The following is a 26,563-nucleotide window of genomic DNA, read 5'->3' as shown; positions in this document are numbered from 1 at the left end:
TGTTGACTGTTGGGTTCTCACTAGAAGGTGTTCAGATAGGGTTTCTTCCAGCTGTTCCATTGACTTCAACAGACTGTTTTTGTGTTTACACTGATAGTTCAGTTTATATCATTTCATACTCATACTTTTTCAGCTTCATGCCAATGAACCTCTAAGGATGACACACGTCAGCCTTTCAGGGGGGTCTAACACCATTGCCAAACCATTTGCAGATTTCAAAGAAAAAGACCCTAGGCAATCTGAGCTGCAGGAGAGACTAAAAGTACTCTTAAACAAGTATTTTGCTTATGTTAAAAGTGTCTTTCACAGAAACATCTGTAGAAATCACGCAACATAAAAATTCCATTCAAATAATATCTGTATGAATTCCCATAAAGTCAGCTGATTGTGGGGCAAGTGGCTGTGGCTTCTTCTGCCTTGTCTAGTGATGCAAAATTCCTGGAGGAGAGAAGGAGGGCTAAAGGAGGGAAGGGGAAGAAACATTCATCCTCGTATACTGCAGTAAAAGATGGAAAGTGTTCCTCTTAAAACAAAACATTTTCAGTAAGAATGATTAACAATACCATATGCCATGGAGGAAGGAGTAACAGCTGCTGGGGATAGAGAGTATGGAGATTTATGGAGAATCTAAGAACAACTGTTGGCTTTCAGGCAACAATTCAGCAGAACTGATGCTCTCTAGGTCTTCACTTTGAGCCTGTACCTTGCAAGCTTCTCCCAACAGATCCTGAAATTCTCAGTGTTGAACCAAACCATGTCCCCAGGAGACTCACAGTCTGGAGATAAAATGCCTTGCACAAATCCACTTACTGTGTTTTCCTCTTGAACACGCCATTAGTATGTAACTTGTTTCATCCACTGAAAATGATAGTAGCTAAGAGCTAGTCACTAGGAGAAATCCAGCTGTCAGTAAGTAGTAAGTCCCACTGAAATAACCACCAGCTTCTGCTGGAGTTCCACATGAGCACAAAGGAGATGTGAAATACAGTATATGGGTCAATGAGGTCAACTTTAGAGCCCAAATCTGTTTGATACAGAATACCCTTTACTTCACAGTTCATGCAGAACCTTCAATTTACAAAATATCATTTGCCAGTGCTGCTGAGCACCTCTAGCAGCTCAGTTGTCATCATCTTCCTAGAGATCTTTACATGAGCAGTTCTGGGCTCATAATTTACTCACAAACAGAAATCCTGACAGCTGACAGGAAATTCATTATATTTGTTAATCCAGAAGACTGCTATGGGATTCAGCTTTAATTTTTTGAATTCAGAATTACAAAATCAAAACCCAAGTCAGCCCCAGAACTGAGAAGAATTAGATGTCATGTTTTCAAAACCCAATTTTAAAATTCAGCTGCAACATCACTGTAACAAACAAAAAAAAAATCTCTCCCCACACCTTACACCAGTGTTTGTGTCAGACTGAATATTTCTGGTGAGATGAGAAATGCCATTTTAGTGTTTTTTTTTTTTTTTTTTTTTTTTAATAAAAACACAGATCTCCCCAAAATATTTCATCTTAAAATACATCTACCAGCAGTAGCATTGCTTGTCTTGGCAGATACTGAAGCTTTTGCAAAAAGTAGAAGCCTTACCATGTGGAATATGGAGGCAGTAATGAAAAACACATAAGGAACAATAAAGAAAATATTTCTTTAAATATAATAAAAAATAGCTAAATGCACTGGACTAACAAGTTAAAGATATTGATACCTCATTAATAATTTCATATTAGTTAACACAGCATTAGAAAAAAACATACCTTTGCTTTATCTGAAAAAGAAAACATTCTGCTTATTTTTTCTGCTCTGCATGCATTTCATTTTCCAAAATGCAACCAGGCGTGCATTACATACAAACTTCATCCTGCTTTACTGAAGTACAGCTGTCATGAGCATTCTCTAGCGCTATGCAGAAGCCTTATGGAGTGAAAGGTGTTGGGGACAAGCCGAATCTGAGCCTAAGTGCCATTATTTTCAGCAAAGTGCAGCTTCAGAAACGTTACTGCAAAGAACCGACTTGGAATTGATGCTGTTTAAGTAGCAAGCAACTTTTGGCAGCCAAAAAAAGGGCAGTGTGTAATGATGAGAGCTGAAACAAACAAACTTTATTTAAGAAAAAGCAGCGTCATTTTACTTCTCATCTAGTACATAGCTTGTATATAGTGTCCCGTGATAGCTGAATCAGACACTAACAGGCAAGCAAAGGGGGACATGGAGTGCATCACGCTTCCTGCATCAGTTGCACTGCACTGACACAGGCTGGAAAACACACAGCACATTCTAGGGACATACATGGAAAAATAAAAATAATAGAAACAAACAGAACATGGATCCATAGTGCCACAAACCTTCCGGCTCTGTGTTCTCTTTGAGGTGCACTTGCTTCAGTGGACAGCAGAAGATTTCGTGACACTTAGCACGAAAAGGGGACTCTTTTTTCTTTAATTCCGCAGATTGGATCGAATCTTGCCGTAACATAATGTACTCCTGAGTGCCAGGGGGAGCGTCATCCATAACTGTGGTCACCACATAACAAAATGAACTCAAGTTAGAGCTTGAGGAAAGCAATCTGGAGAATTAAATCAACTACATAATGTCAGGGTTGGGGGAAGAAAGGAGGGGAAAAAAAGGTTTATAGGAAAGAAAATACAATTTAAAGTGTTAAAGTATCTTAGTCATGATGATAGAGGGGTGAGGGGAAAATATTTACTTTCATAAACAATTCTTCTCATAAACATCAACAATTTACATTGTTTCATGCAGCTTTTATAAATAGTGGAATAACTCTTACCAAAAAAAAAAAAAAAAAAAAGAAAAGAAAAGAAAAAAGCATGCTGTTATTGCCTAACCATAGGCGATCTCTATGTTAACATCAGGAATTAATAATTCTGCATATGCAGGTAATGCAACATCAGTATATCTATTCCCCAACATAAAAAGAACATGCCTTTATCAGGATATGTAATTATACAGAGTTTCTCAGAGCAAGGATAATAATCCAGTGACATTTGACTTGATCATTATTTTCAATGGGTAGAAAAGTAGATGTACAAAGAGAAAGCACATTAGTCTTTATGATGGTTTTCTTGTAAAACAGCAAGTCATCTTTTAAAGTTGATCTTTTAAGTCAATACTGCCATTAATAATATACATGTACATGACATGCAGTCTGAAATGTTTTCTGAATGGGGTTAGAGTATTAAATGGTAAAAAGATAAAATGAATAACATACAGAAAGCTCCAGCTACCTCAAAGTATTACACTACCAGAAAGAATTAAAACACTTTTCCACTATTAAGGCTTCAATTTTTAGATAGTGGAGACAGCAAGATCCCTCAGCTTACAGCTTTAAGGAACAGATCATCTCTAAAGAACAAAAATTAAATGCTTTTTGAAAGGACAGTCTATAACCACTACTAGTTATGCATAATGTGATGCATAGCTATAGAACTACATCCAAAACTAAGCTGAGACTATACAACTATGTAGCAAGTAAATAAAATAAATAAATCCGAAGATTAAGAAAAATCCCAAAGATCGAGAAAGTAACCACTGACAAGCTAGCCTATAATTGCAGATGTAGCAGCACTATATAAATTTATCTGGTTCTAGAAGCGCTGGCTGCTAATTCAAGCAATTTAACTGTTTCCTAAATATCTGCAAATGAATAATCACTTTTAAGAATTGTCAGATCAATTTAAACATGGGTCCCTTCAAACAACTATGATCCCCTTATATTTTCATTCTCTAGATTTTTCTTTTATTCTCCTATTAAAAAGACATTAGTAAAAATCATGTATAGGAGGTAAGTGATTCAGCTTGATAGTCTTTCCACAGTGGGCAGTCACCTTGATTGAAGACCTCATTAATCTGTATGAGACACTTGTCACCTTAGTTGTTGTTGCTTCATTAGACTACACACAGCGCCAGTAACACAGACTAATAATCTGGATTAAGTGTCATTAAAAGGGATGTATAAGCTAAAAGAAAAGCACGAGCTGTTAAAAAAAAAAAAAAAAAAAAAGAGTAGTAGGTCACTGGAGCACAAGGTCTGGGTCACCAGATAATTGCTCCCTTAACAATACTAGTATTACTTGGGCTTGTTTGAAGGTTACATATGCATTCATGAAACATACTGACAGCCCAGAGACTGAAGGGAACTTGCTGGGAATGATCACTAAGAGTTAACACTCAAGACGAGCCAAAGATCAACAAGCCTTGATGGGTCACTCCTCCACGAAGTCACCACGCAGACATTGCTATGGCTGGAGTTTGCACAAAGCCACCAGTGAGCTGTGTGCAGTGACACTGACGTCAACAGTGCAGGAAGCCTACGGCGTGTCCCTCTGACATTTGCAGGGATAATGTGTGTTGAGAAACATGAACAGCCAGCAGGAGTGAAATGCACAGCTACCTTCTGCCAACAAGCTGGCGTGTCCCACTGTCACAAGCAGCCTCAGGCAAGAGGCACGTCCCTGGGCTGACCCTGTGAGAGGCAGAGTCCTTCCAGAAGTCCCACTCAGCTGTGGGAGCTGGGGGAATTAATCACAAGGCTCAATGCTGTGTGGTGCTGGATCACCGCTTTTGCAAAACAATTAAAAAAATAATAATTTTAAAAAACATGCATAAAGCAGGTTAGCAGCTGCTTAATAGGGTCATTGAGGAGAATGAACTACTGGTCCTTTACCAGTTTAACTGGTCCTTTACCAGTCATGCACATACTCTGACCACCTGCAGACAGACTTATTTGTGAAAAAGACATAAAGAGAGCCACACCTTCAATAAATGGAGAATGTGTTGAAATCAGCAAACACACCTCAGGTTACTTGAATACAGAGTAGCAGAGCCTTGGTTTTGAGGAACATCATAGCACTGACATCTGGAGCAAATACTAGGAACCACAGCTCTAATAAAGCCTTAATGCCGGGATGATGTATGGGTAACATAATTGATGTCACTGTTTTGACAGGAACAGCTAAAACCTTTTCTTAACATGATGAATGGCCTCAAGTCAGACTGAGAATTTATAACAAAACTAGGAAAAAACCCTAACCCCAAAGCCTCATTTCCCTGCTATGATGACAGCCAGGCACCCTCATGGAGCCACTGAAATGACAGCACCAGGACCTCAGCTACGGGTGCAAACAACCAGCCCACAGGGAAATTTCAGCCACACAGAAGAATATAATGCGAAAACCTCCAAAAACCTGATGTCCATTTTTGAGGACTAAAAATAATCAGTGTATAACCATAAAAGAGTCATTATTCAACATCTGTGAATAAACCCTTTAGAAATGAGAGAAATATCACCAAAGAGTCTGGTATGATTTTGCTAATGGGATAAAAATCATATACATGAAGCAATCACACATACACCACAGTAGACAACAGGCAATACTTTTTAGGGAAGTAACAAAAATCCGAAGTGGTATTTACATGCTGTGCAATGTGGAGCAGATGACATTGTGATTTCTCTATGGTTCCCTTCATTACAGAGTCTGTGCTAATTGCAGGACCTAGGATATGCTTACACTCACAGTCAGTAAGTGACTGTTAAGTACACACTTACTGACCACAAGCCAGTGTGAAAAACAAACAAATAAATAAATAAAATAAATAAAACTCACTTCCTTCCTCCTACAAGCCTTCTTGATGGAAAGGAAAGCCATCTTTAATATGGCCGCTGGCACTGGGATGTTTTTCAAGATAAATTCAGACATGTTTGTATTATACAAACACACCAGCTAAACGCTGCTGTTTTATGTCTTTCTTTCATGTCCAACTTCATTTTAGTCATGTCTAGAATTGCCAGAAACCATAACATCAAGTCTGTCCATAGGCCTTGGCTCTGTTTCCCACTGAATATTCTCTGATATAGTTCAGAGTGTAATAAAGTTGTACAGAAACATTTTTCCCTAGTCTTTACATGGAAAGGTGTCAGCTCCGCTAACTAAATGTTGTAGCAACCATAGGGTGAATCTGTCTTAATAACCAGGCACTTCCCTGTTCCTGTTAGGCTGTTCTTGCTGTACAGATGACACAATTTAACATACAAATTTTGTACTTCCAGGGATCTGTTTTGACTTCCCTCCTTGAATGACCTGTGACATGGTTTTCCTCCTTCAGGTTCCCTTATTTATTTATTTTTTTAGTCTGATTAGTTTTACATGCTATGAGCCTCAAGATACTTACACTTGCAGTAGATGACTTTTTTTCCTGGCATTTCAGAGGGACTGAAATCACACTTCTACACTAGACCTTCATCCCATGAACAGTATTAGAGCCTCTTAAATCACACTTCCACAAATAGAAGAAAAATCCCTTCTTTGGCATGCACACACACACACACACAGAGAAAAAGCATTCCCCCAACACAACTCTTTTGGAAGAACAATACGAAGAGCAGCACACACCTCATGGCTGCTGCCTGTCAGGTTGTGTTGTAGAACACGATAGCAATGCTCACTGAGCACCTCCTTCATCCTTTGCCTCCCCTACCCACAGAAAACAAAGAAAGGTCAGGAGTGAATTCACCTAGGGCTCTGAGGATGTTTACAGCTATGTAAGAAATGGTTTGCTTTTATTTTTTTCCCCTTTTAGAAGAAAACAGTAAGATGTCAGGTTGCTTTCTTTTCCTTGAAAGGACAAACCTTAAAAAAAAAAAAAAAAAAAAAAAAAAAAAAAAAAAAGCTTGATTAAAGTCAGTGTTTGCAAAACAAGGAATAGGCAGAAAAGTGGGGTATTTTTCTGTAATAACATTTTCTTCATTGAAGTAGTTGATGAAAAGCTCTCAGGTATATATGCGAGAACAATTCCCTCAGCTTCTTTTCATTTTTTCATTGCCACTTTGTTTTCTCCCTGCTTTATCCAAGCTGAAGTGATTTTTATTAACCACCTTAACAATATAATGAACTTAGAGCACAAAAATACTTAAAAGATAATTAAAAAAATAAAATTCTATTGTGGGGTTGTGATACACTCAAATCCACATAATGGTAATGTAGTCTATCCATTTAATTCCCCCACTCAGCTTTGCCAAAATCCCAATGAAATGCTCTCACCAAACAGCCCTGGGACTTTAGTGTTACAAGTCAAACTTATTTTTCATCTTGCATTTACAACTTCTAAGTTTGGTCAACTCTGATATACAATTTTTCATGATGAAGGTAGGTGCAACAAGAAATACAAGCTGCCACATTTGCTAACGTTAAATCACAACAAGCTGTTTCTTGAGTCCTACTCCTTTCATCCTACTCCTTTCTACCCAATACATGACCAAAACCAGACACCAAACTAGAAACACACCAATTCCAAAGGTCAATAAATAAACAAATAAATAAAAATAACTTGTGGAAATTGTAACTTTTACCTTGAATTTCCTTAGACGATATTTGAAAGTTAGAGCTCCACCTGAACAGAACTCTCATTACATCTGGAGGCTGCTGCTGGACAGAGGCTGTGACACTGACAGGTTGCCAACAGCACAATTTATTCACTCCTCTTGCTGGGAAGCAGCACCTAGTCTTTTGTTCTCAAACCAATACCATAAATTTCCTCTCTGGCAACTATTTCTCTGTGCTTATTTTTGAATTGATATTAAAAGGGCAGTTCTATGGCATGCATAAAAGTGCATAAATTTTGAGATGGGTAGTAGCTGTCTGGAAGAGCTCAGATACTTACGTTCTTGGGAAAGCAAATTTCTTGTCTAATTGAGGACTTTTACTACCTGAACTAATGACTTTTCATACTACTGATCTAAATTAGATTGTACTGGTTATTAGGAGTTGAGGCTTTTGAGATTCAACAGTAGACAGTCTAAGAGCTCTCTTCTCTGGTGGAAGAGGGAGGATAAACTCCTATTTACAGCATAAGCATCACAGGAATATCTAGAGTTTACTAGTGGAGTCCAAGTAATAATCCTTATGGCAAATACAACCACCAGCCCCTGCTGTGATTGCTGCATAAGGCAGAGATTCCTAAATATTCACTAAATTAGCTGGTTCAGATACATGAAGGAGCAGTCTAGGTCACAGCAGTTACCCATCCACTGGGCAGGTTCACCATCCAATATCAACCATCATTTTTGTTCACTTTTCCTGCACCAGCAGCCAACCATGCTGGCTCACATCTCATCCAAACAGCCCCAAACTGCTGCAAGCACAGCAGAAGCTGCAGTACAAGCACCCCCAAAGATTTCTGCCAAATCCTAATCCTATTTGGAGGCTGCACTGTTGGACTGAAGCAAAGCAGTGAGCTGAAATTCTTTTTGTATAAGGTGTCAGGAGAGGATGGAAAGACACAGTCCTCCTGCTAGCCATGGGCAAGCATGAGCAAAGCAGAAGGTAGAATTTGGCTTATCAACTGCGACACCCAGAAAACAGGAACAAAACCCACTTAAATCAACTTCAGTGCATCCACAGGTGGATTTCTCCTGTCCAAGACAGAGTTCCTCCCTGCTTTAGATGGATTATCAGTATTTATTGCACAGTCACTCCCTATACTATCAATAAAGTCCTTATTAGAGAACCAGGAACAGACAAAGTGAGCCAGAACAATGTAGTTAAAACCTGCTTTAAGGAAAACATTTCATTTTGAATTAATTCTTAAGGTTTGCACAAGCCTGCCTTCACCCCCATATGAGAATATTTCACTGATGATTTTAGGAAGCATTTTTATTCTAATTTGAAACTGCTTCCCATTGTGAAATATCTTCACTTTGAAAAATAAAAAAATTGTCTTACAATCAAAATTGAATGCCTTTTTGAACATGTTTCTTTCAGTTTGAGTAGGAATTTCTAAACTTTTTGATCTGCTGAAAAATTCTGATGTGTTCTCTTTGGGTCAACCACATAGAATAATTTTTTTAGATCTTCCAAAAATATTTGCACAAAATGCTCCCACTTGACCTAAAAGAGTAATTGGATTTACTGTTAGCAGTAATATGCTGTTATCCTCTAAAAAGACTAGACGAGATAAGACTGTATTTAGATCTTTGTGCATAATAAAGACAATGACATCCAACATCAAAAAATTCTTGATAAATTCTAAGAATGTGTCTGCTCTTTCCCCTGTGGAAAAGGCACTAACATTTCCGCACACAGCCTAATTTCCTAGCTGTTCTGGGCATTCATCTACTAACAAACAGCTTTTGATTAACTTAATCCGGCCACTCTTCAGTGTTGCAGCTGCCTACAACTGTTATCCTACTCCAGTCTGGGAGAACAGCAGTTTCCTCTCCAGATGCTGCTTGGTGATGCTTTCAGCCTCCAGCATCTGAGCTGTGATAAAGATGCATGCTCCTGCTCCTCAAGGGCTAAGCAATGTCCACGACTTACTCTGCACTGGGCAGACCACTGCCTTCCCCTCCCCAGCCACCAGGATCTGTAGTTTTGCTACGCAAGACGTGTGCCCACTCGTACTCAGCTCTGCAGCTCAGTTCACCACTTTGCCACGCTTGCCACTGAATGAACAAATATTGCTTCCTTGCCTACTCAGAGTGGCTTTCTGCTTTCCCCATCTGCTAAAATAAACGCAAGCTGGCTGCTTTTCAAACAGGTGGGCTGCTCCATGCACCAGTGCAGACAAGATAGTAATTTACAGTGCGCTATTCATTTCTTCTGGAACGCGTATCAAGAGCCACAGGCACATGGGCCGGCATATGGCAGAGCTGTAAGCACACCGCACTTCATGGAGAACTAGGGACACTTCATAGAGAAGCAGGGGTGGGCTCAGGGGAGGACACTGAAACGGCAGTTGCTGTTTGGGCAGCTTCAGAAGCTGAACAACACATCCTGATTGCACAGTCACCAAAAGACGTGGCATCTTCATATCAAGTTCTGGCTGCCATCAAAAGCACCAGAGAAAAAACAAGGAATGCCTCTGTGTCTACGAGAAAATCCTCACATTGTGGTGAAAACCAAGCAACCAGAGAAGGAGGTGGTAAGGGAACTGCTAGAAAGGTCCAGTGATGAGTGGGAAGCTGACAGTTTATGAGAGTGCTTTGGAGAGCTGTAGTTCACTATTTATGAAATACTAGAATGTTTTTGTGCAACGCAACTTTAATAAGAATTTAATTATTAATCTAGCCCTATTTGGAGCTAGGAGAATAGCTTCAAATGACAAAGGAAGACAACAGAAATGGAAACGCCTGTAGCTTTTTCTTGCTATTTATAGAGGATCTATTGACAACACCAGGGCTACAAAGGAGACAAATTTCCCTTGAGGTGAAGGGAGAAGAAAAAAAGGAAAAAAAAGAAAAAAACAACATAAAAACTACCACCAATATAAATCAGAATCATACTGGAAGAGCAGAACAAGGAAAAGGAGCCTGCAAAAGGCAACAATATCCTCAAATAGAAGACTGAATCCCTCCTGGAAATCTGAAAGAAGGATCAGCTGTACCTCCTGGGAAACAGGAGATGAACAGTAGCAGTACAGTCCTCAACGACTGTTTCAGAGGCTCTCGACTACTGCAGCTCTTGGGCATTTTGCTTGGAAGAAGGGGACAGGAACAGAAGCACCATTCATGAAGGGACAGGTGACACCTCCCAATTATTTGCCTCATTTACTGTGGATAAACAAAAGGAAGGAGGCAAGAAATGAAGTGTTTTAAAATTCAAACCCATTACAGAAAGAGCTGTTCTGAGAAATGGCCCCAGAGGAAATCTTTCAAAGCAAAGCGCAGAAAACTAATCAGCAGGAGCAAAAACCCTCGGCATACCAGGGAGAGGAGCACAGTGCACTGCCGCCTCCCCGGGAGGTGCTGGGCACCTGCCCACTGCTCTGCTTCAGCACTGCTGCCCAAAGGCCACGTGGCTGCTTCTGGCCTGAGCCACACACACAGCTGCTGCATGAATGGCATAAAAATCATTGCAGAGAAAGAAAACCATCTATTCTACCTGCAATTAAGCAACAGTCTTCACTTTAAGAATTGTTTTGTTTTTTTTTTCCCCCAATAATTTAAATGCTAAAAATATATAAGTTGGGTTTGTATACAGACAAACACACGTTGTTTTTAAATCAGTCAAATGAAAGACAATAGCTTTTTCATGATGTTTTTTTTTCTCATGCTAAAATTTTAGTTATGTTACCTCCATCCACAAGTGATTTCTGCAAACCAAGAAGTTTTGCAGCTAATTATTTAACCTCTAAAATACTACTTAACTGTAGTCTCACTGGAGTCGTGCATACGACCAGAGAAACCTCTGCCTGCACTACCATTTCTCTTTACCTGGGTAGTACCTCTGCTGGAGCACTTTCCCCAGCCAGCAGCTCTCTAACACCCAAGATGTGACTGAAAAATGCACCTCAAGTATTTTGACAATTAACCAACTTCTTTTCCTGTCTGGCCCAGGTAGTGTTAAGTCATTATATCCACTTGAATGGAGTATCGATTGAGAGTCATGTGCAACAATACTCACAATACTGATTTTTTTTCCTCCTCCCCTCTTCCTGAAATAAAAGAACCAAATTTCTGAAACGTCACTTGGCAAAGGTTTAACACTTGTGCTTGAGAGCATTCCCCCCTCCTTCCCCCCTTACCTAAAAATCCCTTTGGGCTTTACTCAAATCCATGTACAATTACACTATCACTGTTATACAGCATGGTTACAATGAACTTGCTGCACATACACAGAGGGGTTTTGCTTTTCACTGTAAATCGATTTAGCCAGCACCAAGCCAAATCAGCAAAAGATTAAACTACCTGTTTTCCCGCTACTGTCCACCTTAACGATCATGCTTGCAGGGTTCAGCTGCATATTCAGTGTATTGAGTCCATTTTCAACCACCCAACTTCCTTTTTTACAATATTCTGGTGCTTACACATAGTGGGCACCACAGCCACTGAGTACTAGCAGCCTAATTGCACCAGAATTGCTATGATTTCCATAAAGATTGACTAATATGATACATTACTTCATGTATAAATTAGTGTCTTTCAACTCATTGGACAAGACCATATGAAAGAGAAATCTAAAGAAGTGATCAGCTCTGGGTCACTGACACCAGGAATGATTTTGCTGCCCTGATGTGAACAGTAAATGCGCAGTGACTTGGTTAATGACACCACCCTGGCAGAGCAGGATACACATGATGAAGACTTTCACTGTCCATTTATTCCAGCTTGAACAGACAGGAGCTCACAGCAAAAACCTGAGCTACCTTCAACACAGCAAGTATGATGCTACCAGCTCCTCCCTCTCCAAATGAACTGCGGGGACAGTTTTTGGCATCATCTGCAAGCAGGCGATGAATAAGCAAGACCTTCCATCTCCCCAAAATAGGGAAGCCAATCTGCCCTGCTTATGCACACACTGGCAGTGGTACCAAGGCAGGCTGTCTAAGCATGCCATTACAAGGTTGTCTTTCCTCCCCCTACTGTTTTAAGCTGCCTTCGCTCAGAGAGGGGCCCTGGTTCCACACAGCCACTCAATTCACTGAGCAGGTGTCAGCAGTGAGGGAAGATAAACTGAGAAAGCTGCTGCTGGCATAGCTCGGAGTATATTTGAGATTACATCTGTGTACCCCCAGGTATATCGAGATGGCTGCACACACAACCTGGCACACAAAAGGGGCAGCACTCTAGTGCAAAACTTGATCTGAAAGGAATTTCAATATCATGTGTTTGCAAGCTAGCAAAAAAAAAGAATAAGCAAACAAACCACCACCACCACCAAGGGGTACTTGCTTAAGCCAAACTGTAAATAACTCACATGAACAATCCTGGCTTAGCAAATTGCTGTTCTGCTAAAAAAATGTCTGTCCAAGGCCAACATACCCTGTAGTTGTTCAATAACTGAGTCACATGTCACCAACAAAAATGGCATGATGAAGAGGTAGTAGAAAAGAAATGCATCTTTTAAAGACCAGCACACATTTCCACACAACTTAGCACAAAATTCAAATGTTGCCACAGTTGATCTCCAGCCCAGGCAGCTGCCACCTCACAAACATGCACAGCTACCATCCTCTGCCAGACATAGGAGATGGTTTTACAACAGAATATTCTACTCAGTGCATAAATGAGCGCCCATAAACATTCAAGCAGCAATAAACTATTCAGAATGAACTTTTTCAGAAAACAAATGGCAAAATGATCAAGGTAAGGCTGTTCTGGTAAAGCAGAAATAACAGTGGTGTTCATTGCCTTTGTTTGCGTATATTTACACCACATTGCATAATATGCTTGCATCGTTGTTCATCAGTGTAAATGACAAAATAACTCAAGACAGCAAGCACAGCAGAGCTCTAAGAAAAAAGTCACATTTCACATTCCAGTGTGTGAAGTAACTATGGTAGTCCTCTGGCTTGTAGCAGCATATTGAAGTTAGTAGAGACAATTTCAGAAAAAAAGTTATTATTTCAGTACTGAGCTATAAATTAGCTTCTAGTGTTCTAGGCTGTAGCAAGCATTTTTTTTTTTTTTTTATTTTAGTGGAAGAGAAAGCTGCTCTTTCAAACTGAGTAAAGACATTGTGTACCACAGACTGGAGTTGGGGAGCTGCCTCTAGGGATACCACGATCACTTTTTGTACTGCTTTGAAACCATCCCTATTAGAGACAAATCGCTGTTCACATTATTACCATATTTATGCCTACTGGGCCTTTACATAGCTCAAAATAAATTAAAACATTTATTCTGACATTGGTTCACACACTTTAAAATGTGGAAAGGATTTTATGTTGCTGTAAGTGCCCAAGACTCGTGGATGGGACTAGTATCATCCCCAGTTACATAGCAAAAATTCAAGAAAAGCTTCAGAGCGATTTACAATAGCTGAAGATTTGTCCCATACAATTGTCAAAACAAGTGCTTGAGTATGTAGGTCCTGCAAACACTCATTACTGAGCATTGCGCTGCTTTGGACAGTTCAATTTTGCAAAGAGCATGCTCAGCAGTATTTGCACAGTTCCTAATCACCGGTGGTAGGAGTCTTTCTATTGCTCCTTGCCCTGTGTGCTACATAAGCACTTACAGTATTTTTAATATTAGCCCCCACGACTCCACTGCATCTCAAGTGACTGCCAGAGAACAGAAAGTTCTCAAAGAATTCATTTAAGAAATAAGGTTATTGCAGGTAGGGAAAAAAAATTCTCCTTTCCTTTTAAGTCTACTAATCTGTAAGTTCCGTATTACCAATGTACTCTGCTCCTGAAATGAAACCCTAAAGAGATTCTGTAAAACTTTATTAGCATTTTAGTCTGCTCTAACTATTCATTTCACACCAGTTACACAATTGACACTGCTACACACACCAGCTGTGCCCCAATGCTAAGAACAGGCTAAGGGCTGCATGTAGTAGAGATGCTATCACTAGCCAAGCCACTGTCTGTAACAGGACCTAACTCTCACTGCCTTGGTGTTTTGGGATCAAATCCACACAAAGCCCTCTCTGGGAGGAAGGAGACAGTGACTTTGAGCTGCTTCTCCTTGTCCTGAACTGTCATACAGGCAAGGAATCGAGGCTGTCCTGGGTGCCTGTGGATCTTCAGGCTGCTAAACACAATGATCAGAGATGACTCACTGTCACTCTCACATTCATTAAATGGTTCTGTCAATTTTCTGACTCAAATTATTGCTGTAATTGTTGTGTCTCACAGCTGAGGAGCTGACACCAGAGCTGACTCAACTGCCAGAGAGCTCCCACAGCCGTGTTGGGTCGGGCTGCTCGTGATGCTGGGGCTCAGACCTTGCCTTCACCCATCAGAAGTCATTCTCTCCCACCAGGTAAGACAATGAAAGAGCGCTTCCCTTGGTCAAATCTGACAGATCCATGCTGAAGTTTCTCTCCAGGAATGTTTTGCATATCACATATTAATAGAGTCTGACTAACGGCTTTAGCTTCACATCATGTCTAGACAAAGTGTCCCGCTGTGGGCAGTTGCCTGGAAGGGCACTTGAAATAGCTGTGGGTGAGCAAAACAGAAGCCGTGTGGAGAGCTGACATGTTGTATGCTCTCTGCATCTCATTTATTTATTCTCAGAAAAGTGAAAATAATGGGCATCTGGACGAAATTTTAGGCAGAAAGAGGCTAAAATCTCAATATTCATTCCTTTCAGTATACGCCCTAAAGCAAAGTAAACAGCCAGAACACGAGACATGAAGTAATTAAGAGCTCCACAGAAGCTTTTGGGGGATCAAAATGTAATCGGACATAACTTGCATAAGCACATCACCTAACCAAGTGCTCTCTGGTGCTGAAGCACTCTCCTGAACCTCATCACCCAGGCATGCCCAGCACTGCCCAGCAATATCCTGAAGGAATAACTTTTACCCATGCCTTAAACAAAACTTCTCAGCACCCTATCTATGCACAACATGGTAGCACCACAATTGCAAAATCTCAGGAAAACAAAGCTGGAAACAGAGAACAGCTGGTGAAGCATTTATAGCCCACTTGAGACTCTCTCTCCACCACTTCACAACCACAGGACTTTGTCTGCCCTCTTTACATTTCTTGTCAGGTGAACACACATCTATATAGAAAATCGAATCACTGCTTTCATTGGTTTAAATGATCTATTTAAATTGAAAGTAACCAACTCCCTTTCAGAATCTTTTTTTTTTTTTCCTCATCTTTTAATGTGGTGTGGCATGATTACAGCTTTAAATATTTATGTGACATTATCTTGCATCTGGCAAAGGTTTTATGATACTGCCAAGTAAGTCCCATGCAGGATTAAGTTATCCACTGGTCCTTGCACAGTTGCAATGGATCCCATTTATTACTTTACAACCATAATTCTCTCTGAACCAGGCCTGGCAAGTCTAAGATATTTTTCAATGAGAGATGAGATGTGCAGAAACCAGACTATTATCTAAATTTCTGTGGAAGTTAAATCTTTCTTTCCTCCATTATGACTTCTCAGTTTGTGTTATTCAAAACCATATAAACCCTGGCTTTTATTCTGTTATTACTGTCAATTTGTATGCATCTTCTCAATTCACTCTCTTTCTTATTGTTAATTAACTATTTCATATTGTAAATTCCCATTTTTAAGATAAGGTACTGTTGTCACAATAGTCCTGTAAGTGAATCATTATAACTATAATTCATTCATAAATAACACATTACAACACTTGAAATAAATATTTTTTTAGTTACTGCAACCCAATTGGCCTGTGTGTAATAGAAATTGTGCACCCATGAAATTAAACTGAATAAAAAATTAATTTTCAAAGGCTTAGTTCTTTGAAAAACTTCTTGCTTCTAATTCTTTTTGGTCAATGTTATTTTCTTTTTGATCCTAAAATAGAAATTACAATACTACAATAAATAAAAATGTCAGCCTCTGGGTAGAGAACTGAAGTAATGAACAGCAACCGAATTCCACTGAAGGCCAGGCAATCACAGGAAAGAGAGCAACGGGAAGGAGGGAGGGGGAAGCAAACACACAAATGCCTGCTAATGAACCTATGGCAGGATAACAGCGATCTCAGACAAGTCTTCAGGAAAACTTTCTTAAGTCAACTCCATGAATTTCTTCATGGAAATTCACAAAGATTTTCCCAGGGACCTGGCTGATGTTTCAGAGATCCAGGCCTGTAAGCCAGTCCTGGAACTCCGTGACTCTCAGCCACCTGTAGGCCTGGCTGTACCCCCAGTCCTAGAGCCCATCCCAGATCTGCATCCTTTGCACTGGCCCCATAAACCTAGCGTGAGCAGATCCAGTACCTGGGCAGAGGCAATACAACCCTTGACCAAGTTTTTTCCTCCACTAAAGCAAGGTCACATAGGAGGAAAGAGACCACAGGCAAGATTTTCTCTCTCTTCTTCTCAGAGCAGGGGCATAAAAGTCAACAAAGATCTGTGACCATAATCTCATGAGCTGAGAGATGGGGTTGAGAGGCTGGTAGGATGACACACAATTTGTCATCTCTGCTGGCAGCAGCACACCCACGCTGGAAGTTAGTATCCTAGAGGGCCTCAAAAGCAACAGCACACACCTTCAGGATAAGAATTAAAATAAACGGGGTCCTGACCATCAATGATCTCCATGCATTTTTAGAACAAGGAGAGCAAAATGTCAAGTGTGGTTCATCACTAATTTCATCTCCACATTCTTCCCCTCCGGAAGAGACAGCAAACACAATTATGCTTTGATGTGATGTTACCAAGCTTTTTGCAATTAATTCATTTGTGCTCTCAGAGAAACTTCTGATAATGGAGAGCTCTGCACAGACCCCTGGTACATATCTGAACAGACTGAACCGACGTTTATAAAGGGTAGAGAAAGTGCTCATCGCTGTACTCTTCTGCCTTTTCACAGGTTGCCATGCCCATGGTTAACACTTAATTGCTCACCTCCTTCTGGTAGTCACTCCCTGCTGATGACACATCCCTGATGAGTAACAGGAACAAATAAATGAAGTACAACTTCATTGTAAGCTTTGGATGGGTTTTCACAGCACCATGAGAGGCAGGAGGGCTTTAATTTGGTCTCAAAGCCCGTATGTAAGTTAAGGAAGTCTATCTTTCGCAGCACTCTCATCTAACTTATTACAACCACTCAAATGACCAAACATCTCTGGTGCAAACCAGTTGGGAACGTGGAATCCTGGGGTCCCATTCTGACCAGCATACTAGGTCTGCACAGCGGTGCTGACCACTTTCCAGGTATTCAATGCGGATGGTTCCAGCACAAAGTCAAGAGAAGAAGAAACTGAAACAACCAAAGAGGGGGGTGAGGTGGTAGTTGCCCAAGAACAATTTTGGTCTTGTAACTTTCTATAAAATTTCAAAAGGACACTTCTTCCCTGTGTTGAGATTGTTAGAGAAGTCCACTTTTTTTTTTTTTTTTTTTTTTTGGCTGACCCAGCTTTGCAATCAAGTGGAATGCTCTGAAAAATGTCTCCCTGATTTCTCCTGAATGGCCTTTAAAACACTGGCAATTCAGTCTGCTTACTCAGCACTACACACAGAAAGCTATTAAAACCTGAGCCCTAATAACTAATCTCTCACAGGCACTCATGCCTACCCCACAGGGCAGTGACACGACACGTAAGAGTTGTTCCAGCACTGCAGCATGCTCTGTGCTTAAATTTTCTTCATACCTAAACTAGCAAGATTTTAATTTTATTTTTTTGGCTCATTCTTTATCCCAGGGCTAATAAGGGCTGGTCAGATAAGGCTACTGTGGGCTATCCAAGGCTGCATCACTGAAATACACACCTCCAGCTCACAGCATTTTGCTGTTGCTGCTGCTGGCATATGGAGAGTTTAGATGAAAACACGAAAATACTGGGCAAAAACTATTCCAGAAAAAGCTGAATATTTATGACTTGTACACAGAAACCTGACTGGCAAGTGAATGCTTTGAATAAGATAAAAGGAGTGACAGAAGGATAACTTTTATTTGTGCAGAGTACATTTAATGAATGCATCAACATTTGCAGATGATTAGGACTAACCTAAGTGCTTTGTTGTTCCTGCTGTATATCTGAAAGGTTCGGATTTTATTTATTCCTTCCCCCCCCCCCCCCCCCCCCATAGTTGCAACTAAATATAATTTTTGGCTTTTGCAAAGGCCTATTTCCATTTATAGAATCCAGATGACAGGCTGGGGACGATATTTTCCTAGCTGAGGCATCTGCCTCCTTGACAGAGGGAGAGATAATCACATTGGGTGAAACAGGCTCGGCGTCTGTGACAAGCTTAAGATGTCAGAAACGAGAGCATCGCATCTTGTCCCTCTGGATATTTTTTTCTGGAGAAATTTAGCCACATCTCATGCGAAACACAGCCAGCTTGCAGCACTGCTCTGCTGCCAGCAACAGGGAAGGGAGGGGAGGAGGGAGGCAGGGAACTGCTTCACTTCTGAGGCTGCCACAGTTTCTATTTAATTGTTTGCTTATTTATTTAATTACGGTAACAACAAGAACTAATGGTCAAGCTGCCAGCGTGCTTTTTCTGAAACAATTCATTGCTCTGAGATTACTTTTGCTGAACAATTCTCCCTCCCTGCTGGATCTCTACCACATACAGTCAAAGCGTAGAACATCCCTGTCACCTTCTGCATCCCTATCCAGGAGCAGCAAGATGGCATGGGTGGCTGAAGCCACCTTGCCCCAAGACAGGAGAGGCAGGAGGCCGAGGACACAAGGCATTTGCAAGGGACTGAGATTGGAGAAGCATCTCCACGTAGATTCAATTCTCAGATCTGAACAAATGCTTCCACAGCAGGTTCCACTGCCTACCAGATCAGCACTAGCCAATGGCATTTCCACCTTCCACACTGATTCAGTTTTGATTTTTAAATTATAGATCTAGTGTTCTGGAGTCGTGGAACAAATTATGCTGCATTTTTCAGTGAAATCAAGGTGATACTTTCTCTTTTGAGATGGGCCATATGATGCTGCAAAATGCCACCAAACAAACCTTTCTGAAAACAGATTCATTCTCACTCTCACAACTAACTTCTTGCCAGATGAGGATGTAAATACAAATCATGGAAGACTTGACAGATGTGCCACCTTCAGTGAAATACACGAGTACAAGGGGACTTGTCTCATTTGACAGTCACATTAGCCAATAAGTGATTGCTTACTGCAGATGACCTGGTGTAAGTACTTTAACGAGTGTTCACCATTGTATTTTTAAAATACTGTTTTGTCATGACTTGTACTATACCATGAAGAAGCTCTCCTACTCTGACCTAACAGGGGTGCAAGAAGTACTCTTCATAAAATTTTGGGCTAACAAGACTAAGAAAATGCATTTGTTTTCTTTCCAATTTTATTTCCTAAGAAACTCAGAAATTGGCCCATGCCCAGAAGGAATGAAAAAATGTTATAGAAAAATTTGCTGATGTCCCTGCAGAAGCCCAGGAGGACTGAGGCTGACAGCAGAGGAGAACAAAAGCAGCAGCAGCAGGTTTCAGAGAAGAGCAAGGCAATGCTGAAAACTAGTTTCCTTTCACCAGAGCTATCTAAATGATGCAAAACTCTAGATTCTTCACTAGTTCTTCCCTAGTATAACATTTTATTTTCCCAAAGTCAGCTTTCTCTCTCCCTCCCTCCTACTTTACACTGAGACCAGCAGTTTATCCTGTAATACGGATTCTGTAATGTAAGACTCTCACAACATTTGCCTTGACACACTGAGCCAGCAGCTTCTGCAGGAAGAGCAGAGTGCTTCACTGAGATTTGGATGATGGGAAAACACTGTCAAGGAGCTGTTGACTACCACAGAGAATTCTATAAACAATATATTTTAATTTTCTTGGGTTTTCTGTGATAATACAGAGTTTCAGTACATTAGAGGTTAATTTGAGCTCTGCACTATACCAGTGGTCTATGCTCACCAATATCAACCTTGTCAAATCATTATGGATGATGGAAAAGGTCTAAATCTACTTTTAGAGGCACATATTCAATTGTGACTCCAGTCCTACACCATCAGTCCATGGGGATTTAAGTCCAAAGCTCTACATTTGTGAAGATGAAGATGTGAAATACATTTGAAAAATATGTCAATCATTTTTCACATTCCCTTCATCATTCAGCAAAGAATGACAGCAGAACAAACTAGTAGAGGCCTCTGGGGCTTCTAGACCTTCCCTGTGATACAATTCACTCTTCAAGACAACCGCAGCCTGACCCTCATCCCATCCCACTATACTCCCTCTGCCTAGAGCTGCAGGGAGGCAGGCAACAGCTACTCCAAAAACAGGGCTCAGGCCTGGTTTTCCCTCAATCCACGAGAATAAACCACACACTGTTCACCTCCACATTGCAAGGCAACAAAACCAATGCCCACAGGCTGGAAGAGGGTAGTGACCAGGCCTAAATTATCAGAGGACTGTATCTGGTATGCACTACAGTACGTAGATTAAATGCAGATTCTTTTGAACCAACTATTTAAAGTTTAACCCAACAGATAGGAAGGGTATCTATTTCTCTTACTGTGCTCATATCTGTTCCTTTTCACCTACCAACAATTTAATGATTAAAACCAAGATCAGAATTATTAATAAGTCGTTACTGACTTGCCCAGTGCACAGCCAGGAATAGACTTAGTAATCTGTTTCCCAAATACATTTGCATTCTGTTTTTTGCATTATTTGACCACTCAGGTGAATGGCAAGTTTTAATAACTATCAGCATGTCCCAGCACACAGTACAGTCCACGGTATATCTCAGATGTTAAGATCTGTGCTGGAGACCCAATTCCTGGATGTCAGAAAAATCCAGCAAAGCAATTACAGAAGCAAATAAATTATTGTGAGAGAAAAGTGACAGCTCTGGGAATTGATGTGGATCCTGGTGTGGATCTAGGTTGTTACTGACAGAAAGTTATTGTTCAGGAGGTGATTGGTAATGCATAAGAAATGAGAGTTTAGTCCTCTTTTCAATGGCTCCCCTCACAAACCACAGACAGAATGCACTACACAAGTTAACCTCAGGGTTTCGGTGACTTTCTTCAGTCTGCTTCAGATAAACAACTAAGCCCAGCTATCTCTGCCCTTATTCTGGATAAGAAGTTGACCTTCCAGCATCCTTTCTGTCTCTCAGCTGCTTCAGTGTTGGATGTGGAGTTTCCTCCCCCATCCCTGAGGAGCACTGCCACCGTATTTTCCCCATCTCCAGCCCCACAACATAGGCTTCACCCCTGGAAACACAGCCTGGGCGGCAGGTAAAAAAAGCAAGCCTTGCACCCACATGCTCTTCCTTAAATTGGTTTTCAGTTCTCTCACATCTGAGTAAAATTAAAACTTGCAAACTTCTGCTGCCCTTGGCACTCTTGACATCTATACATTTTCCTTTTTTTCCTCTTTTTTTTTTTTTTTTTTTTTATGTTAGGCTCCTTTCACTCTTCTTTTCTGCCTCTGACACAGGCCTTGTCAGAAAGGATCCAAGTCGGAGAAAATACCTGACAGAAGAAACATTCAAAGCAAACTTTTTTTATATATATATATAAAAAAAAAAAAAGGGCAAATTTTCCAGCCCAAGATTAGTCTTGTTTTTGAATTACTTTTTTTTTTTTTTTTTTTCCTAATTGAAGTCTTTTCAAGAAAGCAGACACTAGCCACAAAGCATTTGCTTAGCTGCAAACTTAGGGTGATCTGGAGAAGAACAAGAGACAGAGAGAGGGAGAAAGAATGACAGCGGGGAAGATTTGTTATTATTTTTAAACGGCTGTGGATTTAAGTCAGCTCCCTGCAAAGTCATTAGAAGCCTCTCCATCAGATTTAACAGGCCTGGCCTTCGCTCCCAGAGCACAGACCAGTTTTGGTCCTCTTCTGATCTGTTGGTGAAACCCATTTCTTTCATGTGGGTGATTTATTGCCACTCCATGACGACAACTCCTCCCTCCCTCTCGTACACGATATTCAATAAGACAGCTCATGTAAGGGCAAATTTTATAGTCTGTCAAGATGTAAAGGCATTGTTATGAAAACTCAGGTTATGGCGATCAACTGTTCTCTCTAGCCCTACAAAAGAGTCTGCTGCCTATACAGCAACAGTTTCAGAGAGTGTATTGGGGGACAATAACTTTGTTGACATTCAAGGGAAAAAAGGATGGAATAATCCAGGAATTCTCTTTGGGTTGGGATGTTCATGGTGCTCCAGGAGTTAATGAGAAGCTTGTGTTAGATTTTATATTTAAGATCAATCTTTAATACAACATCTCAGCTAACAAACATGAGACCAAAGACCTTCAGATGAAAAGAAAAAATTTGCATGTCTTCAAATATTAATGACATCACTGAACTTACAAATCTGACCTAACCTGAATGCTCTTGGGATGGCATATTTATACTGGAGTCTCAACCAAATATATCTTCCATTAAATTTTGCATGTAAAAGTTCATCTATATACATTGGTATCCATATATCCACACACATATCAATCTCTGCATGTCTTGCACACCTTTGCAGTGCTGCATCATCTACTCTATCAGCTTTGTATGCTCTCTTTCAAAACCTGTACAATTTCTCACATTTTCTACCCTTCTCTTCCACAAGAAATTGAAGAGATCTGTTAAGTATCAGCTATCCCAGTATGACTGGTGCTGCCGTGGAAGGCAGTAGATAGATTACAGCATTCTTTTCCATAAGATCATTAAATTGCAGACTCAGTTACACACTTTGACATCTTTTTTTTTTTTTTTTTTTTTTTAATAAAAAAGCATATTCCAAACAATCTAATTGTGATTCATTATCTGTCATTTTCAGTCAATACATCATGTCTAGTAAATATTGATTAACATACAAGATTACAGACTTGCAGTTGTATTTTCCAACAACGCTATTCAATAATAGCAATGATAATCAAAAACTTATAGACAATTTTTCCAGCATACACAAACTAGTCTTTGCTAATTTGAATATAAATGACTCTAAAGTTTCCTAATTCATTTTTACATGCAAAATTGCAGGTGTTGAACTCTTGTGATGGTACCTGCTACAGAGCAAGTAAAATGAAAGCATTTGGTAGAGATGTGCTTTTCCCTTCTCAATCTCTGCGTGTTATTTAGTTCCAATTCTCTTGCAAAATATTTTCCCATCTGTGAAAGTCTTCCAGTACATCCTCCCAAATGATATCTGTGAATCCACACCTGACATTTTACTTCACAAAACAATTTCAGAATCATTTTCCAAAGCTGTCTTGCAGTACCTCACATGCACTCACCAAGAGGAACAATCTTCCCACCAGCTGCTCTACATGTGTCCTGCCTCAGAGTTTTCATTTCACAGCCTTTATTATAACTTCAGCTCTCACACAGACTGTGCTACCAGTGCACTAGCTACTACCACGTGAAAATACAGTTTTACTTATCTGGCTATTACATGGTCCTGAACGGTTTGCTTAAGTGAGCTTGTGGCTCAGTTAAGAATAGTCCTGTTTGTACTGTGTGACTGCTTTGGATTTCTGCTTCCTTCAAATCAATGCAAGCCTGTCTACTACACCAATGCTTTGGTGTCCCCACCACGACTGATCTGAAGACATTCTGCTTGGTGTAAAATTCAACTGTCCTCTGTTTTTTCTTTTCTTTTTAAGTTTTAAACTTTAAGCAAGAATTTTCTACTACCCTTATTTCTGAAATTCATTGCATTCTCACATGTGATCCAAAATCACATCCGATTCAGGAGTATCGAAGCTGCTGCTAATGATGAGAAAGTTTATTCTTTAAAATTCCTTTAATGACATTGTTTCTTTTTAAATACTTCACTTCAGCAGCACGCTATTCTTTAAATCCCAATGTGCTGTCAGACAGTGGGCTTGATTTTCCCACTAACTGTCTAGGTTATTAAACAAGTTGAGCCCTCTGGGATAGTACCATTAACAAAAATATAAACTTTTGCTCACTGTCATTCTCAGCATCTGTATTCAGCTTCAAGAAGCAGATTATCAGGCATCCTCCAGTTATCTCCCCCTATTTGTTCACTTTATACTGCATTCTCAAAACCACTACTGCATTTTGTCACTTTTCACCTGTTCTGTTTTCCTATTACAAGTTATTATATTCTATTTCTAGCATCACACAGTGTTTGTAATAATAGCCAGTGAAAACTCTATACCATTACATATAATCAAGATGAAACCATTTTAAGTAATCCAGAATTGAAAGAATAAACTTTAAAAAATAAAGAAACAAACAAACAAAAAAAAAAAGTAAAGAAAGGAAAAGAAAAAAAGATTCCAATGTTGAATAGTCACAGGATCATTGTGGTAGAACACAACTATTCCAACCCCACACCAAAATAAAGATCACCTTTGTTAAAGTTTCTGCTTTGTTAAGTCACCATGTGATCAATAAGAACATGCTTTTCCCCCCTGGGGGCAGACTGGCTTTAGCCTGGCAGTTCTGCACAGATGTCAGGCACAGGGCTCCTGACACAGAGCGGAGCAATGGGATGCTTGACATGACCACAGGCAGGACTGCATGCCTCCAGGAGCTTTAGCTCACTGCCATTAAAATTAAAAGACTGTTGATCTGCAACGGAGACTGAGTTATACATTCAAAACCAGCACCCTAATGGTCAGAATTGTTATTTTAATGCCTATGTGTTGCTCTGTGGTTCATTTATTATTAGAAAGGATCATCTACAGTCTGAGGCACATTTAAATTCAAAGTCTTCTATTTCATGTCATTGTACAATATGGCAGGCTGTTGTTTGATTTGGTTTCAAGTAAAACAGGCCAACAAACTTCCTTCCAAGCCATTAATTCAGAAATGTAATAAGGCTAACACAACTGTACTGACTCATTAAAGCAATCTGATGTAAGCCGCACTCGCTAAAGCAGCTACCATCCACATTCCTGTGACTGCAGCCTTGTTTTCAGACACCATCAGAGATGACCTGCTGTGCCAAATGCCTCTTCTGTCTCAGGAAAACTTAAGAGAAATAGCAAAATGGAAAACCTTGATTTGTTCAGGCCTTAAAATCTGTTCCACCAAAAGAATATTATAGCATTTTTGGTCTCTGTTTTCATCCAGAAAAAAGTTATTTCACTGGACGAGAAAGTAAATTCTACAACATAGTTCTGTGAAGATAGTCATGTAGAATAAATATTTACAGATAAAACTGACAAACTTTCCCCTATGTTTGATGGCAAAGATGATTTAAGATTACAGTAAATAAAATATAGAAAAGAGAAGTCATGGGTGTGCTGCAGTTGAAATACCAAAAACCAACCTGTGACCCTGGTATGCAGCCCAGGCTACCTGTCACTATAAAATCAGCAGTGGTGAGAGAGCTGCTTCACACAGGTGGAGAAAAAAAATAGCTTTCTGTGCTTACTGCTTCTTAAATAAAATAGAAATGATACCATGAGAAGGTGCAAAGACAAACAAGGCATGTTTAGCCTTCAAATAGAGACCTTCACAGGTGGTATCCAAGTCAACAAGCTCGGAATCATTAAGTCCAGCCATTGAACTCTCTTGTTTTCTTTGCCTATGCCATCCCCAAAAGTAAAAGAGACTTTGGGAACAATAGAACAGAATGCTCAGAATGCCACCATGTATGATACATCCATGCCTTCAAAATCATCAGCAGGCCACTAAGACTCCACATTACAAGCTAGAATCTAATTAAATATTGTCACTGTCAAGTGGATGTATCCTCATTTTGTCCAGAGGGCACTTAAAACACAGCAGCGTTTTGTGTGTAGCTGTATGAATGTGCTCCTGTCTGCTGTACAATGAGATTCAAGAAATTAGCATTGCTCTGAATCACGTTATGGATGGAGTGCCATTAGACTCAGGAGAGGTTGATTATAGTGCTACATTCATTAAACCAGAAACAAAACAAATTTTATTTGAACCAAAGCTTTTCTTCAGCAGAGAGCATTAAAAGCAAAAAAATAAAACTTGTGGGGTTTTTAAAAAATAAAAATAAATAAATAAAGGCTTACAGTTATCAGTTTTTAATGGTCCATGTATCAAGTTATTGTTTCAAAGCAATAGAGCTACTGAAGGACTTACAGAAAGAACATCCTAGTGTCAAAGCACATTATTATGGGGTAATAAAAAGGGCCAAGATGACCTGTTGGCCAGGACTGGTCCCAGCACACCACTTGTGGTGGTTAGTCAGCAAGGGAATAACTGGA

At 40.0% G+C, this 26,563-nt stretch overlaps 1 protein-coding gene across 3 annotated transcripts in view; it reads right to left on the bottom strand.

The window, feature by feature from the left end:
- FGF13 (fibroblast growth factor 13) overlaps positions 1-26,563 on the bottom strand; it is a 228,174-nt gene that overhangs the window by 104,974 nt on the left and 96,637 nt on the right. Inside the window, exons 1-2 of one of the 3 annotated variants that reach the window (XM_084535179.1) lie at positions 5,632-5,680; positions 2,353-2,520 (exon numbers count right to left, since the gene is read on the bottom strand). The exons of 1 other annotated variant lie outside the window; for it this stretch is intronic. In XM_084535179.1, coding sequence (XP_084391305.1) covers positions 2,353-2,518 — 166 coding nt within the window. In that variant the 5' untranslated portion in view covers positions 2,519-2,520; positions 5,632-5,680. Of the gene's footprint in view, positions 1-2,352; positions 2,521-5,631; positions 5,681-26,563 lie in introns of those variants that run through there. One more of the 3 variants, XM_084535177.1, reaches the window with a different exon arrangement.

Source organism: Aythya ferina (genome assembly GCF_964211825.1).
Source record: "Aythya ferina genome assembly, chromosome: 13".
Lineage (NCBI taxonomy): Eukaryota > Metazoa > Chordata > Aves > Anseriformes > Anatidae > Aythya > Aythya ferina.
Note: the sequence above shows the minus strand (reverse complement) of the source record. Positions and strands in the feature narration are given on the sequence as shown.